The sequence below is a fragment of the Phaenicophaeus curvirostris genome, chromosome 10 (genome assembly GCF_032191515.1).
Source record: "Phaenicophaeus curvirostris isolate KB17595 chromosome 10, BPBGC_Pcur_1.0, whole genome shotgun sequence".
Lineage (NCBI taxonomy): Eukaryota > Metazoa > Chordata > Aves > Cuculiformes > Cuculidae > Phaenicophaeus > Phaenicophaeus curvirostris.
Genome location: NC_091401.1, coordinates 9,736,699 through 9,755,344, shown reverse-complemented (window position 1 = coordinate 9,755,344; position 18,646 = coordinate 9,736,699). Strand labels below are relative to the sequence as shown.

The 18,646-nt window shown below is 38.2% G+C and overlaps 1 protein-coding gene across 1 annotated transcript in view; it reads right to left on the bottom strand.

Moving 5' to 3' along the window:
- Positions 1 to 264: 264 nt before the first annotated feature.
- SLC9A9 (solute carrier family 9 member A9) overlaps positions 265 to 18,646 on the bottom strand; it is a 191,921-nt gene continuing 173,539 nt past the window's right edge. Inside the window, exons 15-16 of the mRNA XM_069865160.1 lie at positions 1,870 to 1,975; positions 265 to 1,374 (exon numbers count right to left, since the gene is read on the bottom strand). Of these exons, the coding sequence (XP_069721261.1) occupies positions 1,153 to 1,374; positions 1,870 to 1,975 (328 nt within the window). The 3' untranslated portion in view covers positions 265 to 1,152. The remainder of the gene's footprint in view (positions 1,375 to 1,869; positions 1,976 to 18,646) is intronic.

The following is an 18,646-nucleotide window of genomic DNA, read 5'->3' as shown; positions in this document are numbered from 1 at the left end:
CATTGCTTAGCTGATCTATGCTAAGGCTTGATAATACTCTATGGCAGCTAGATGTACGTATGGTTGACCAGTTATTAATCTGGTTAGTGTGTTTATGCAGACACAATTAATACTTTCATACCTAAACTCTCCACTTGGTTTTTATTTCTAACCACCGCTGTCCTCGTCACAACTGTGATATTGAGCACCCAGCATAGAGACAGATAAATTTATCCTTGGAGCACACAGTCTTAAGATATAGATGTTTTGTGGAAATATTCACTTTTCTTGAACAATAAAAAATTAAACACACTCCTTCTCAAATCGAAGCGTACATTTTATTGTTTTCCAAGATCATTCAAAACTTTTCCCAGCTTGTATATTGTGTGATGTGAAGCTGTAATGACAAATGCCTTGTGCAATCACTGTTTAAATAGTTGTCATGACCATTCCGTGCAGCAATAATAGGGAGTCTGTTGCTGACTTTGTAAAATTCAGTGTCTCCTACTATCAATGTTCAGTTTCTGGCAGCCCGGTGTGACCCTATATGGACTTAAACTATAAGCTGTATTTAGAAAGCAAGTGTTGGGCTGGTTGTCAGAACAAATCTATCCTGTGAGCATGAAGCAACTTGATCTATCAAGACTGGGGTGCTGCAATGAGTGTTTGAAGTATTTTTGGATCATGTACTCATTAGACAAAATCTTCTGCTTCTTCGCTATGTAGGTAATAGCTACTGAAGTTGTAGTTATCTGTGGATCTGTTCAGGGCCAGCTGTATAAAAAGTGCTGTCATCATGTGAGCATGAATATCTTAGGAAGCTATTTCTCTCCATTTTGCTTAAAGACTATAAGCAGCATTCAAAGGCGTGTGTACATGTGAGGTGCAGGGTACAGGCAAGTGTTATTTGCGATAATGCATTGCTATAATGGATTTACAGTAGACTGGCAGTGCCCTACATGTTTTTATTAAACCTTGCTGCAGTCAGAAAACCTGCATGTAGTTGTAGGTATATGGATGATTAACTTTTTTCCCAGGGGAGCAGGCATTTAGTTGGTAAAATCTATTTTTTTTCGTTGATTTTTCTGCTTAGCATGCTTTCTAGCCTCCTGTACACATAATAGTATCTCTTTGTTGTTTAAGTCTTATTTCTTGTGATTAACGTTGCCCTGTTCACGCCAATGAATTCAGTTTGGGTTGACCTGCAGTGTGTTCAAGCTGGAGTTTGTATCTTCCTAATCCGAGGTCTCCTTCATGAATATCTGCCATGCCTGTAGCCTGGGTGGAGCTTGTTCCGTCCTGCGCTGGCACTGGTATATGAGCAGACGATTCATAGTTTTCAGTCAATTCATCATTATTTATTATATAATCTGTGTCATTGTTCTTCAGCTGATCCTGTATTCAAACAAAGAAAGATCAGAGAAAGGGTAACTCTTGAGGAGTCAAAGATTAAATGAAGAACAAGTCTGGTGTAATTCCACTTTCATTTTCTTTCCTTATTTGCTTACTTTTTAGGGTGTTAATTTACCATTTTGATGTTAATTCATGCAAATAGTTCCTTACCATGTTCTGCTCTTGATCAGTGTTGAGAAACATAACCTACCCTTCATATTTTAAGATAACTTCAATTCTTAAATGTCACTGATGGGTAGCTGATACTTTTAGTGTTTGGACAAAACATTTAGAATGCATCACCCGTATTTGTAGCTCACAGTATAGTGGCCATTCTTGAAAATGTAGCACTGCAACTTCTGAGGCCTCTTCTCCATGGCTCTGCAGAAATTCTTAGCCTTAAAGTAATAAACTTTGGAAAAGGGACTTTGGTAAAGTGTTTGAGTATGTCAGGTTTTGGGTTACACCTTAAATACAAGCAACCAAGGTGGAACTTACACTGTGTGCGCTGGGGCTGGTCAGAAACCTGGCAACAGGATTACACCATTCGGGTAGTGTCGTCGTGAGAGGTGGTCCGGTGTGGGTTAAGATGGGTTTTAGGTATCTGTGAAGTTTGTTAAAGAATATTTTCCATACAGATACTGATACTAACAAGCTTTATTGCACAAATAGATTAATTTTTAAAGCAAAAGGGAATAATCTAACTGAATTGTAACATAAAAACCCCCATCTCTTTACCCACCGACTGCTGCATACACTCACCTGTTATCAGTTTTTTTCTAATGTTTCAGTAACAACAGCAAAAATACACCCAAAACAAACCTCATGCCCCAAAACACTTGATGCTCAAAATCTGTCTTGAAGGGGACCAGAAAGCCTGAAGGGGATGCAGCAAGAGCTGGAAGAGAAGAAATGTGCACTAGATTATCTTGTTTACTGTTCTCATCAACTATTTGCTGTAAGTGTGATCTCTTATGCAATTTTAACAGGAAGCAATTTAAGATGCAACTGCATCAGTTACTTTAAGAACAGCAGTGAACATTTTCTCAAACACATACGCTCAGCCTTTTGTAAAATCAGTGCAGTTCTTCACTAGACAAAGTATATTCCATCACGTATTAAGTTTCTTTATCTCTGAGAGTATATGTAGGTTGTTCTCCACAATACTTTATTTTCAGCATTCAATGCATTTGTTTTACGCTTCACACATCAATGCCTCTTTATATACAATTATGTAAATAAGTCAGGAACAGGCTTTATGCTGCTGTCTTGCACCTGTGTTTCCAATCTTTTCATCCAAAAGTTCTTTATTGAGATAAAAGCAAAACTTGCTCATCTTAAGCAGTGATATCATCCTTGTATCTGTCAATAACAGCTCTCCCTTGAGTCCCTCAAGCTGACTTATCTTCTCTGCTACTTTTACTCACAAAGTAATTTTCAGTGTTGTTTGGAAGCAGGCCTGTTAGCTACTTTTTGCTGCCAGGGAAAATTTGCTCTATTGATTGTCATCCCAGTTCCTGTCCCCTGCTCCTTTTCCTGCCTTCTCTGCCTCCTTAAAGAAGAAAGGAACAAATGTGAAAAGGAGCAGTGATTTGAGCTCTGCCTGAGTATTGTAGAAATACTAAGTAACAGTTGGTCTTTAACCATTCCAGTGCCTCCGTTTCTTTCGTTATTGGTTGTTTATGGTATCACTGCTTTACAAACAAAGTAATAATTCTGTATGCTGAAGAAACTTACATAAAATATCCTTACGACCTCACTCACAGATTGAAAGGCTAAATAACTCGCTCTGCTGTCCGCTATACTACAGCCGTGGAAGTTGTTCTGTAGTATTTGGGCTTTGTGTGTGTACACTTAGGTACTTTTAAAAAAAATTAAATTGCATCTGCCAGAAGATTCTTTCATCCAAGGTCATATACTGAGTTAGCATCAAGATTTCAGTCTACTTAAGAAATGATTGTAAGATTTTAATATAAATTCTTATCAGAACTGTGATCAAGGTGGGAATCTCATGAGATCAAACTGCGTATAGGAAGTTTAGATAGTCGTGCTTCTATAAGAGTAAAATAAAACCAAACAATCTTTTTCTGATCAACTTCAAATCTTATCTGAAACCTCTAAGGCACCAAACAGTTAAGAGCTATTATTAAAAACCTATGCGTGAAAGCCATCAGAGTTGTTTTGTTTTCAGCACTTCAGGAAAACCTAATTTAAAGGCAAAAAATGGAAGCAGGAGCTTAATTCTAGTTTTTTAATTTTTGGAAATATGGGCTTTGTTAGTTCACTGAATCACTAGGTTGGAAAAGACGCACAGGATCATCGAGTCCAACCCTTCCTATCAATCACTAAGCCATGCCCCTCAGCACCTCAAAAAATTCAAGTTGTTTTTGTTGGGTTGTAACACTACCTGCTCTGTTCTTTTATTCTCTTCCAGAAGAAGTAATTGAAGATGAATATTACTCTGTTACCTCCCTAAGGAGTCTTGTAACATTATAATAAGTTATTATACCTCGGTAAAAATGTGAATCCTGTTTTCCCCCGATGCTTGCATGAAGCACCACATCAGAAAGGACAGGGGTGCTTGCTGAAACAGGTGATTTACTCGGCTGCTGCTGTAGCCGTCAGTGTTTCGAGCCACCACCACTTTTAGCACAAACCTTTGTGTCTAGTGTTTGCGTGGTTGCTATGTGTGTACACTGATGGTTAAGTTCAGTGATGGCTTCATTCTGGGCTGCAACAGGTTTTCCAAGTCCCTTTCCTTTTGCATTTGCTCCAACACATTCATTGTCTATGCTTCTGTTCTGAAGCCTGTTGAGATGAAGTTTAAACTGAAGACAACTTGTGGAGCTTGTGTCGATTTTGAATTTGTAGTAAATTATTTATCTCTTTATTCCTTTTTAAACTAGCTATTATTCAGCCACTAAAAGGAATTTAAATTGCACTGGCCTGTTTATCATTGTTTTAATAACCTATGTCATAAATGTTTCCTCTTTACTGTTGACATGGTTGCTTTATAGTATTACAGACATGATCGCATCGCTTAGCACAGTGTGAAAGAGGAGTTTTAATCTGTGTGCAGTGCTGGCATTTCAAAAGTATATCAAACATGGGTCTGTAGCCTTTTAAGACAGGCAAGAAGTCTTATCACACTCCAGCTGCTCTATCTGCATCTTCCAGCATTTCCAAGGAGAAACAATTTAAACAATCTAATAGACAAAGGTAGATTTTGCAATAAGGGTGTTTTAGAATGTGGAAGAAACTAAGTGTGAACTTCTTAGCATAACTCAGAAATTACTGCCAAACCAAATTCATGCCTGCCTGATTCGGGGAGAGGGAAAAGATAACAGCAAAGCATTTTATCGGTCAACTCATTGCTAGATTTGCATCTCAGCCCTACATATACAGAGCAGCACATCCACACGTCTTGGGTTCTGCACTGTGCAATGCATTGTGTTAACGAACATTATTAATATCATAGAGGTGGTGGTTTCTATGTTGGGAAACTGAATCCAGCATGCCTGTATATGCAGATGTATAGAATTTTTGTTTCAAAATAGTCTTTGCATCATATCAGGATGAAAAATCAGAATCTCAAAATCTTTGTTCTTGCACCCAATAAGCATTGAATGACCACACTTTGTTAAATTGATGTGTTCTGTCCAAATTTTGAGGCTGTTGTTGAAAATCACTCCTTTTAATAGGATGTATTAGTGTGATCAAATAGGGAAAAATAATCTGGCAGAAATCTTGTGGCTGTTTTGACTCTGACTTAAAGGAGGGTCACTTTGCTTTTGTTGGAGGAAGAGTCCTACTCCAACTGTGGCTCTGCTGAAAAGCACAAGAGTGAGAGAGAAATAACCTGTATATGTGTGTGTGTGGGAAGGGAGGGGGTAGGGGAATGACATAAATTACAACAAAAAAAAACCCAGCCCCCAACAAAAGTAGATGATCTGGCTATGGTTAAATACCTATGGCAGCTCTATAAAGCCCTACATTTGGCTCAGGAGGTGTTTTGTTTTTTGCTCCATTGCATAATGGGGTTTCTATGACTCGAGGTATTGCCATGCTCCCCAAAGGCAAATATGCTCACACTACTATATTTAGTATGAAAAAGCCCCCAAATACAGGAATTCTTGTGATGCTAGTCAAATTTACATACAACTTTTTTTTTTTCCAGAGACTCTTTTGATACCAAGCTACTATAAATACACATCTGTTAAAAGTATATTATTTAATATTCTGTTGCTAGGTGCTATATTTCTGCTGTAGGCATAAGTCTCTAGAGGTAAATGTCACCACTTGCAGAATTCATTCTTTGTGCAATGTGTTTAAGATTTTTTTTTTGTGGTTTGCAGCCTTTTATTTTAAAATGTTATTTCGTCAATATTTTTATTTAAGCCTAAGTTTGTAAATTAGTTATGTTACAAGTTTAATATTAGTCTTTGTATATATGAAGAAATGTACACAAGGAAGGTATTAAAGAAAAGATGTCGCTTATGTTCGTCAGAACTATTTTCTGTGGTAAGGGCAAGTAGTGTTTTGTTCCTTGGTAGCTTAGTCTTTTTCTTTTTAAAAAACAGAATAATTTTGATATTACCTATGTGATGGACTGAAGAGCAAATATTTCCTTTCTGTAGTGTTTGAGTGGGAGCAGGCAAACAATGAAACTTTGCCTATACAAGTTCTACACGTGGCTGACTCCTGCTAACAGCTGACTGAGATTATTTGGTTATTTTATCCACCAGCTCATGTGCATGACTGAGCTGGTGAGGCACGGGGACATCTCCAGGTGTTGAGTGCATGCACAGGAGATTAAAATCACTAGGAGGAGAGGAGCAGTTTATTAGAGGGGTCTCTGCTCCCGACTCTTGCAAGAAAGGAGGATGTTTTGTTATGCACAATGGAACTTTCTTCAGAGGACAGGGGGTTCTCAATGTAGACTGGCTGAAATTTTAGGGCATGGTTATATTAGATTGGTTTTATTAGTATGTTTTTGAAAAGACCACGAGACCTTCAGTGACTTAAAATGTAAAGATAACCTAATCTGCACTGTGGAGAAAGCTGAGAAAGAATCACTAAAACTGGTATGAGTGATATTTTTGGTTATAGTTGTTACTAGTGAATTCTTCTCTTTTTATATGGAAGTTTGTGTGGGTTTTTTTTTTTTGTTTTTTTTTTTTTTTTTTGAAATCCCACTACTGTTGTAACTTAAATACTAAACAACTGAGGATAAATAGTATCATACTTTAGTCCTGCAAAGTCAAATCATCTCTCTTTAAGATTCATTCTTTCTTTTTCTTTCTCATGTCTGAGAGCAGAGAGGATGGATGAAAATCAGTGGTAAAAAAACCTAGTTTAGTGCAGGAAAGTTCCTGTAGGAAAGTCTGACTTTCAGATTCTAGATCTATGTAGTGTCAGACTCAAAACTCTGGCTTTTCTGCAGAATATGGCTAAAAATTTGGTGCTTTCACCCTGGAAACTGGAAGCATTGCAGAGATGTGTGCAAAATGGGAGGGAGTTGCTAGCATTGATCTTGGGTCTTTTTTTAATATAAGTAGCTGCAGACTGGGAAGAGACTTGTTCTCTACTATGTACTGAGTAAAGTGTCTGGGATGTTTGCAGACCATGGGCCTCCTAGTTCTGAGCTCACTGAGGCAAAGTGGAAAACTGAGACATCTAACTAAAATTATTTGAAACCTATTATATCCTGAATAGAAAACGCCTCCATACAAAGAAAAAAATCCAAGGCATAAATGGAGACTTGCTTATATAATTGATGAGTGGGAAATGCAGCTACTCTTGAAAATAGAAGGATGCTCATATAAGATTCAAAAGAAATATATGGACAGACACTGATATTGCACAAGTTAACATTAGAGCAAGCTTTGGAAGATGCAGACTATGTGAAGCAGCTAAAGAGAAGGGGAGAGGGGGAAGGGAGGAAGGGGTAGCCTTCCTGACATCAGTTTTATAATAGCAAGGAAATGACCCGCTATCTAACAAAGAAAATCCTAAAAAAAATGCACTGACAAACGCATAGGGGTCAGCTACATGCACAATGAAGAGATACTGACACTGGTGGCACCAGCATTGATAATGTGCACGTGACTTCTCAGAAAAATGTGTGTCACTCAAAGTTGACATAATTGGTAGGATTCAACTCCCCTTCCTTCAGACACTTTAGAGCAGGATATCTGAAAGAAATCTAATCTACTGCTCTTACCTCCTCATCAATAAAGAGATACAGCCAAATCCCAAGGCAGTTAGTCTCATCCTGCAGTGCTGGAGTTAATTGGAATGAATTGAAACTTGGATGAGTTTTTCTCTTTTTATTGACTATAAAAGAGTCTCATCAATTAGATTAGACTTAGATGGCTAATAATTAAATATCTAAAGTTTGCTGAAATGAATGCCCCTGAGGCATAATATAAGAAACCAAATACAACAACCTTCCTACCAAGGAAACCCTAAGTGTATGAAAATGAATGCTTTTCATAATTAGGAATTAATGTATTAAATGCATTTAGAATAAAATACATTAAAATAATATAAATGTTGGTGTAATAAATATGAAATCATAGCCAGCAGCAGAGACAAAAACTTTTAAAATCATTAAGCTTGTGAAAATCTGACCATGCAGTTTGTAGATGTTTTAACTCAGTGAAAACAAAGATTTCCTGGCATGTTTGAAGACAGAAAATTTCTCAGGACATTGCAAAACCAGTGGCTTGGCCATAGGGTTTCTTTTCCTGTAGAAAAAGAACTTCTGCATATTATTCTGCATCTTTAGCATGATTATGAAACTGGAGATACCACTGGCATGAGAAAACTAAATTATTGCATTTGAAAGGATGAATACTGGTGTGGCCTGGTGGCACATAGACTTTTAAGGCCTTAAAAAGATTCTGATGCCAGCTGCCTTAGATGAGATCACTTTCAGGCTCTTCACATGAAGTGCCTTCATTGTATGAAATGCTTCAAGCCCTGATATTGGCAGAAGGAATGAATGTAGAAGAGCAAGTAAGTTAACAGGGATTTCTCTCTCTGTGTGGAAGGTTGTTTCATGGGAATGTCCTTGGCATCACTATCTGCCTGAGCAGTATTCCAGAAAACAGATAAGTGAAGAATGAGAACTGGCAGTGGTTACGTGCCTTGCAAAATGGGAATCTAATCCCAGTGGCACCACAAACACCATTTGCAAGATGCAGGGAGAATAAATCTTAAAGGTTAAATGCAGTGAAATATAAGTACGAATTGGTACTGAGGAGGTCTGATCCAAATAAAGGTAAAGCTATAAAGCTTTTAAAAACATCTCGCCAATTAATTACATCAGGTACAACGAACTCGCACCTGCTAAGGTTGGTACTGAGGGACAGCAATGATTGTGGTGCTGTTATCCTGGGAGGCAACTTGGGCACCAGGAGGGTGGTGGAAGTCAGCAAGAGTAACGTGAACAAGACTTTTCAAACAAGATTGCCATCTTTCTGCTCATACTCAAATACTACAGTGAAAGCAAGGCAAAATAACAGCTGCTAGAACTTTGTAAGCAACAGCTGGAGTAATGTTCTTGCTATGGCCCTCTGGTGATGTGGATTGAGGGCAAAAGCCAGTGCACCAAAATTATACTCAATTAGGAAAATAATTATTTGGCATTTTTTCAGGCTCTCAGGTCAGGTGTTTCCTCATTACATACATACAGCTGTGCTGTAACAGTTAAAATAGTTCACAGATCTGTGGAGACTGTTTTTGACAGATGTCCAGCTTCTGCACTGCCAAGATTCAGAGGATGCTCTCACTGTTGTAAAGGTACAACTTGAAAGGGAAATATGATTCCCTGTGAGAAAATCCTGTAAAGAACTTTTTCTTGCACGGTTTTGTTGAAGGATGAGCTATGGACATGGAGGAAGGCATGGAGGAACATTGTGTCTTACGTTCTGGAGATTGCTTGTGTTTGTAAAGATGCTACCAAAACGACAGGAACAAAAGTGATAGTACACTGCGTGTTTTAGAGAAAAATATAGGATGATCCATAAAAAAATAACAGCATCTCTCTTCCTCTATAGAATTCTGTGTAATAAGAGTAAATAAGGTGATGGGTATCATGCCAGAAGGGAGCGGAACTGAAGCTTCAAAGAAAATAAAAGCACCGAGAGCTTCTTTGAGGACTGTTTGGTACAATACTGAAGATAGACCAGACAGCTGTTCTCTTGGCCCAGTATGAGTGTACAAACAGAGCTGTAGACAGGGGTGTGTGTATCCCTATAGAATATAAAAGCAGGGCACAAATGTGACCTGTGATGGATGAAGTCTATGGCAAAGCTGACAGCAACAGGACAACACACAATGTATTCACGAAATCATATTATTGCTTATTTGTGCAGTTGTGAGAAAGGAATCATACTTGTTCCACATATGGAAGTATATTCAAAAACTGTGTGGCAAGAACAGGACGTGGTTTAGCACTTGTGCAGCAGTGTAGTTTGCTCAGTAATGTGTTGTACTTCTGTACAGTTAGGTGATGAGTAAGAGGTGCTGGCGGTGACTTAAAAAGAGCAGTCTCTTAATCTCCCTATGCTGAGCTGAGCTGCTGAGAGCAGGACAGCCTTTGTAAAGCCTTGTTAATTGAGAGCTTTAGTTTAATATATCCGCTAAGAATCTCTAGTCCTGTGAGCAGATTGATCCAAAGATTGCCTTCAGATTCTCCAGCGGCTTTTTCCAATGTGTAACCCATGTTATATGCACAATTAGCTAGCTGGATGAGTTGGAAGCCTAATAGGTTTGTGAAGAAATCACATTAAGAAGTGGAGGGCTCACTGCTGAGGAAGGGGAGACATTGCACAAGAATAGGTTCTGCTGTAATTGAAAGAAAGCAGCCTTCTGGCGAGCCAGCTCTTTGCTTCTGTGAAGATATTTTAAAACGGAGAAAGACTGGTTAGAAAACCCTCATGATAAAATGTTCCCTGTGAGGTATGCAAATTTCAGTGGAAAGAACAATTGAGGATAATGAATTATGGCAGATATCCTAGCAAAAAAAAAAAAAAAAAAAAAGGTTTTTACTGAACAACGATAATAACAGCTTTCATACTGCTAGGAGTGAAAGAAATGTGAGGTATTTATCTAGATATTACAGTTTAAAACTCTAAATAGGTAGAAAATGATATTTTGTTTAGGAACAGTGGCAGATTGAAGTAACAGTAAAGAGGATACATATTCTAACTGATCAAACTGCCTTTTGGTCAGCAGAGAAGCTTATAAAATATAAAACAAATAGGGAAAGCTAGCACTAGATTTGCAGCTGGGACAGTTAAACTCACTGCTGCTGTCACCATACCAGTCTGGAACAGGATAACCAAACTCTTGATAACTGTCTTCAAATATCTGAACGGTTTCTTGCAAGCCTGTGGATGCTGGAGAGAAATATGTTGAGTGAGGACAGCGTGCTGGGATGGAGAAAGCCTGAGATGTGGGGCATGTGGGGTGGAAACAAGGTAGGCTTTTGCAAATGTGGCAGGTGACTTCTATGGTATGAATAGAAATATAGTTGGGCAAGGGTAGAAAAACAAGTGAAGATTTGAAGGGCATATAGTTTTGCAAAGCTATAGTATCCCAGTTGAGAAGCTGTAATGAGAATTTCTAAGCCTTCCTTCTGCTTTACCACATTTTTGAAGGAATGTAGGGACTTAATGAAATTAAAGGGCATTTGCTTTAAGGCAAACAGAATGACACACGCTATTACAGCAGGTATTCAAGCTGTGGCAATCATTGCCTGAAGAAATCATGGAGCCTGCGATAGAGAGAAGTGTAATCGGATGCTGTAACACAATTACAGCTGTGCAGGGCCAGGAAACAGCCCTCTAGGCCCCTGGAAGGGGTGAGGGTGTCCCCTCACTTCTTCCTGTACAACCCACAAGATGTACTTTGAGGCTTTTATTTGTTCCATCTGCTGCTGGAACATCATCATGATGGTAAATAATAGATTGCCACAGTATAAGGAAATTTGTGCCCTTGTAATGTTATCATTGTGTTTGCCTAAAGTATAAAGTGCTGTTGTAATTCTTTTTAATGGATTATTTTGACGTGTTATTAGAGATGTTGCAGGTATTAGTCAGACATCAGTATCAGAGAGGTTAAGCCAGTCTCTTAAAGCCTGCCTGCCTCATATCTGACAGTTCATTATGCTTCCAGAGAAAGATTCTGGAAACAGATTATGAAAGATATTTTTGTTCTAATTTGGCATTGTTCCCTTCTATTTATTGGTGGAATACACAGCACACATGTACAAATGCTGGCAGTGATCCAAATACAGGCAATAATAGAAGTGGGGAAAAGTACAGTGCAGCATGAATGAGCATGAGGTTTTTTCAACCTCAGTGTTTCTTTGCAGATGGAGAGGTCAGATATATAGGTTTCAGTCATAAGCTGCTCATAATACAAAAGTGAGTTATACTATGCATGAGAAAGTATAGCAATTCCATGAATGTGATTTGATTAAGAAACATATTCATTGAAATCACGGCTTATCTATTCCTTTCCCATCTCTGGCAACTCCTGCACTGAACTCAGAACGCAGAGCTGATTTTAAAAATTGTTTGCCACTTAGATTTCACTTTAATGGCGCATTTTAATTGATTTAGACATAGTTTTATATTCAAACTCTGTGCAATCTAAAGCTCGTTTTATTTCCTTTTTTTTCCCCCCAGCTTTTTTTTCCCCTTTTTTCTTTTTGTAGAGGTATGGCCTGCTCTCATTCAGTGCACTTCAAAATTATTGCTTGGCTGTTGATAACACCATGTAGATAGCAATGCCCATTGATGTGGTTTTCCCCAGAAAGAGAGTGTAAGAAAGAATTTGGTCACTGGAAAGCACTTGGCTTCTCCAACTTCTTCCAAAGTTTTGTTGCATGCAGAGGGGACCTGTTTTCAGCAGTGCAGTTAATTCCCACCAGCATGTTTTACATAGGTCTGCAGTCTGTGGTGGAAGGGAAGAAAACCATGGTCCTTTCTTCTCTGGGACTCTAGCTTTAAGGTTTTATTTTAGTAGCCTTACTTGCTTTGGTTTCCAGGAATGCCCGTGACTAAGACCTGCAGATATCAAAATGACTTCTGAGCCTGTGAGAGAAGCATGGATAGCTTGGCCCTATAAATAAGCTATCTTCTGCAGTGATGTGGCTGGAGCTAATTTGGTAACAACCAGAGAGAAGATCAAGCAAAGAACTGAAATGCTGTCTAGACCCGTTTCTTAAAGTGTGATTGAGTTTTACAGTACTGTATTGGCTTTGTAGTCAATTATAATCATTAGCTTCAAGTTTGTCCACAACAGACTGCTGAGGACGCTTAACTCATTTAGCATCTTGAGAAAACTGCTGTGTGCAAGTTATTTACATTTAAAGTAATTCTGATCTTTTTTTTAAAAAACTCCTGTCGCCAACATACGTGAATACAGTAACAGTGATGGAATATTCTCTTTCATTCTGGAAAAAATCTCCCCAAATCACATCACAGAAGTAATGGAAACAGACAAATCTTTGAGTCAGTCTCACAGAGCTGTGGGTGTTAGTGTGCTGTGGCAAGGGGATGCACCATCCCAGCCAGCATGTGATTAGTGATGGACAGCTTCCAGTGGGTCAAATGCTCTTTTTTGCTACAGGTGTCATACACAATAGGTGTCCTGGGCAATAGATAGCTTCAGTACTGCCACAGAAGCTGACTTTTAGGTGCATTAACTGGACTCAGTCTTCATGAACATCAAGATGACAAGTGTCTATGACTGAACAGCAGTAGCCCTGTATCACCCTGGATAGCTGGGACCATTCTCTCTCCATGCTGTCTCTTTCTTCACTGTTGTGCTGTCCAGTTCTCATCCCAGTGTTTTGCACAGCCTTTGCTTCTCCTTGGAGAAAGGCTGCTTTTTCCCTCCTTTCTGCCTGGCTGGTGGTGCTGCTTCCTCTGCTCCCCAAAGAGCCAGAGCACACGTGTGTGTGATTAGCTGGGGATGTCTGGACTGAGGAAAACCACAGGAAAGAAGGAAGCCATGTTGGGGCAGGTTGTTCTCAGTGCCTCGTGGCCATTTCTCTCCTAGGCAGAGACACTTCTCTTCTGGGGAGTTAGTGAGATGCAAGAGAGATACTAGGTATGACCTCCAGAAACCTGATTAGCTCTGTATCCAGAAGGATTAATAACATGGCAGTAGCTTCTAGCTAGTGTGTGATGGTTTGTGGGCATCAGTATCACGAAGCGCTTAAGGGAGCTTGCCTCTCCTTAGTTTCTCTTCAGCAGCCCAAATGAACACCCTGAGGGGACGGTTTCCTTTCATGCATTTGGATCATTGGCATTGCCATGATCTAGGTGAGGGGTTATGATACCTTTACTAAAAAAATATACTTCTTGAATCTATAGCTAATTTTTCTTGTAGACCGTCCTTGGAACAGCGCGCTCTGCTATTTTTGGCATATACATCTAGACTGCAGACAACAGCTCTCTGTCTGACCCCTCCTAAATCATCATTTTCTGTATCTGAGCATGATGTTGGGTGTTATTCTGGGTTTTGTCACGTTAGTTCTTGACTATTGCGTGTCCAGGAAAACTCTTTTTGATCAGAGTGAGGGATTCAAACTATGATTCCTGTGAGATGCTAAATTAACATTTATAACAGAAATATCTTTGAATTCTGAGATGAAAATGCTTCTGGGTTTTGATGCCTGACACTTCAATGAAAAATCAGAATTTTCCAAGGGCGTTTTCATTAGTTGAAAGCTACTCCCGTTGTAGAAAACAGTTTTGAAGGAAAATATTTGACCAGCACAGTTACGGCCCAACTGTATATACAAATATGGGCTTGTCTGACCTAGGATTGTAGTCAAGGACAGAGGTTTACAAATATTTTGGGCTGACGATGGCTATGTAAGTCTGATCTCAGTACTAGGCAAAGCCTTTGAATGCCTTCTGAAGGAAAAGGATAATCCAAGGACATGAAGTTACGTGGAAAATTGGATAAAATGCCACGTGTTTTTAACAAAAGCTGATTGTGTCAGACTACACCAGTATCCGGTTTTGATAAGATAAGTGATTTTCTACTCAAGGTTGAAGTAACAGATCAGATGTATATTTAGTTTTAAGTAGAGCATATAAAGTAACTCACTTCCTGGGAAAATATTATTCAAGACAGACAAAAGGGAATAGTTTGCGTTAGAAGATAGATAAAAAAACCAATTTCCTGTTTTAGCCAGCTTGGGGCACCTTCTAAAGGGCGTATCAAAGCGGAGAGAGGCTGTGCAGGGTTTGACTCGGGCCAGAGTCTGGAGAACAGTCCTGTTACACGTGAGGGAGGTTGATGCATGAAGTGGTGTTTGTAAGCAGGTGCGAAATAAAAACAGGATGGTGTCACCAATACTGAGGATGATTCGATTGCCAATCATGAGAGAAAACAGAATCTTTGGGATCGCAATAATACTAAGAGAAGACATTTAGTAGTATAAAATATTGTCAAGCACCTAGTAACTAATAAAATGAGAACACGCTGAAAAACATTCTTGTTTAATACAATTTTCCTCCTTAGTTGACAAGTTCTTATTTTTATATAACCAATATCATCATCTTTAAGGCAAGGAGAGCTACTTAGTAGTTGCAGTGCAAAAGCACCATGACTTTGAGTTTCAGTAAACATATGATTTGCTCAAGAACTGCTTAAATAAATTACTTGGGCCCAAGGAGATTTGTTGTACCTCAAGAACAGCTTTTCCAGATGTAACTTATAGATTTGGTTATGTGAAGATGCCACTCGAATCACGTGGACTTTTTTTCAGTTTGCGAGACTGTGTGTACAAATATATTCACAAATTCTGTTATTTTTGGTGGGGGCCACTAAGAATTAGAGTGGAGAAATGGAATTAACTTCATCTGTTAGGCTTGTGATTCTTTTTGAAAAGTAAACATGTGTAAAAAATGTGTCAGTATGAAAAGCATTTAATAACAATGTTTTTATATGTTTTTATTTTAATCTTGCTTAAATGTTTGGTTTTAATCATATTACATTCTGACAACTTTGCCAAGTGTTTAATTACTAGCTGCTCTTTGCAGACTTTTCACTAGAAATAACACCTTTAAGTCATAATCATACTTCACACTTCTGTCAGGCACCATATTTCAGTGCTTCACAAATATTACTTAAACTTTATGAAAACATACCATCTTCTGAGTTCAGGAGATGGAAATCCTAGTTCCACCAATGATTTGCCTTGTAAATGCGTTTTTCAGTTTATCATTCTGTAAAATAGGATTAATGTGATATTTGACCTACTTGGCAGGTATGTTGTAATCTGCTCTGTTTCTGATAAATTATTAATGCAGCTCTCTGGTTCTGATTTAAAGTATCTTTAAAATATCTTCAAAAAGAGTTACAATTCGAAAAGCAGAGGCTTTTGTATCCACGGTTTCCACTCTGTATAAGTAGAAAGATTTACAGAAGAACACAACAGTTCTTAGAGTATCACGGACTGTAATGCTTACGATTTTTTAATTCATACTGTGATTATCCAACAAATAAGACCTTTGTAAGGGGCAATTTTAAAACTTTGGTATTGGTTATTTTTTGAGATTGAGAGAGACCTGAAATGGGGAGAAGTTAAGATCCCAAGTAGTTAAAATAGGGTGACATTTTGATAAAAACATAAGGTACTCTATTATTGGAGTGCCTTAATTCCAGTTCAGATGCCAAATTTTTAATATCACCATAACTTATGCTGATTTGCAAAGTAGACAGAGATAAAATAAGGCAGGTAGTAAAGCATTTCAGCAGTCTTGATCTGAGACAGCATTTGAAATAGAAATGTTTAGATGACAGATTCATATACACAGTGTAATGATTTGTATCTATCTACAATAATGCCGTCAACATAAATAAACCTGAAATCTATTTTTACTCATCTCACTTTACTCCTTGAATTTGCTTAACACGTCTGACTTTTGCAAGCATGGGTCTCAAACAGCTTAATCCTAAACTGATCTGTTGAGAATATGGTAAGAGACACTTTCTGTTAAGTCCTCTAAAAAAATGTTATTGGCACAAGTGTGAGTTATCTGAATGGATATTTTTCACGAAGCCAGTTCTGACAGCCAATTAAGCTGTGTGTCATAGGATTAAGTTGTCATTTAAAGAAGAAAATCTCTCCTCCTTTTGAAACGTGTAGTCCTGTGTATTTGTTTGTGGGTATAAAAGAGATGGAACAATACCTGCTTTGAATCTTTTGACCTGTTGGTGAATGTCTGCATTGTATCTTCTTTCCTCGCACTTGCATTCAAGTGCTTATGCAGTGGCCAAAAAGAAACATCTTTCCTGTGCTCTACAGCAATAAAAAGAGTAGCAAGCCAGATGTCCAACATATAACATGACATTAAGAGTGCTCTAGGAGTTATCCTTCTGAACTGCTCTGCTGGTTTTGACTTTTGCTCTCTGCTCTAAGAATGGATGCACACCAGTTTAGACTTCTGTGTTTTTTATGGATCATGGATTAGACTCAGTCTTAATTACTCTAAGTTTAAGTATCTACTACCAAAGTTCTATGCAGCAATTTTCTTCCAAATGCCTGAACTTTCCTAATCAATACTTTTGGTAGGGTTGTGTACAAAATACTTTTTTTGGACCTACTAGAAATTCTACGAGACTTCTCAACTTTTGTTGATTTATTTGTGTCCTAAGGAACAAAGTCCCAAGTTGCTGTAAAACACTTGATTCTTTATCGTCTTTACTCCTGAATCAATTCATGTGAGTTTGTTTAGGTTAATATTATTATTGCAGATGAGTAGCCACAAATAATTACAGCACAGCATATAAACTGTCATCTAAACATATTTTCCTTTCAAATGCTGTCTCAGGTTAAGCCTGCTGAAGTGCTGTACTGTCTGCCTTATTTTACCTTTATCTGCTTTGCAAACACTTATGCTGGATGCTCAAAAAAGATTCATCAGTTTTCTGTTACTTTTGTTTTTAGAAGTTGCAATTTCTCTTTTCCTACCAGGAAAAAGATGCAGAAGAAAATGAATAATTGATCAGCAATTGTAAATGACAAATTCCAGAAAAGTGTTTTTAAAAAGAATGTAAAATGAAAGAGCCAACCCTTAAAACTAAGGCTTCCTTCAGCCAAGTTACTGTTCAGTGATGCTGTCTAGCAGAAGTTGATTCCCTAAAAATCTGTAGACTGTACCAGATTGTAAGTTGGTGGTTTTCACCGTTTTTGCTAGTATGATAATGAAAACAGTATTGGAATGATAGTGGAAACTATGGAAATAAACTGTTTAGTGTTAAACTATTGGAGACAGTTAATGGAGTGATGTGACCCTGTGCTAATACTGTAAGACATGATGAAATTTTGGTGTCCTGCGATAAAAAATTTGGTGAATTCACATGATTTCCAAGACTACAGGTCTACCATGTTAAAAAGACTTTTATATGGTTCAGAAGGGAATGAAGCGTGGTGGAAAATGGACGGCACAAGAAAATAAAAAGGGCTAGGTCCTTCCTAGTCTTCTACTGACTCATATTTGACATGCCTCTTAACTTTACCTGTCTTTCCTTTTTAGTGGTAAAAACAGTAATCTCATCAACCACCTTATTCTGTGGGTAAAAAATTTGTCATGTACGATTTGTAGGTATCCTTTTGATAGGTATTTCTGGAGGAGTTCAAGGGCTGAACTGGGATGGAGTAATTGAACTACTCCTGCTGCCAAACATACTTGTTCCAAATCAGAGCTGAGCACAGGAAGGCGGTGCTGGTGTTCCGTAACAACGCATGGCTGTCCTTCACTATGTTTGTGCATATAAGTTACTAAAAAAAAAATAAGTTACAGTATCCCAATGTATAATTCCCTCTGATTTCTTTATTTCTAGTTATTTCTCTGTGTCAGGCTGATTGTCACTTACAGTAAAGCACTCAAATGATGTGAGTATAGTGCCTGAGAAGTGCTCGTTTCCACACCTGTCACTCTAATACACTGAGTGTTTTCTGTGCACCTTGTCAGGTGAGCAAACTGAAAGGAGCCTGTGACATGAATCAGAAGGGATGTAAGACACAGAAAGGTTTACTAGCAGAGCACTCTCTTGACCTCACAAAGAAGCAAAAAACTCTTACAACATTATCTTATCTTGTGAGGCTTTTTTCTGTAAGAAAAGATGACAGAAGATGATGTCTTTATGGCTGCAGTAACATTGTCTGAATGGGTGAATCAGGCTCCTGTGTTTGTTTAAGGGTGAGACAGAACTTTGAACAGACCTAGCATCGTTT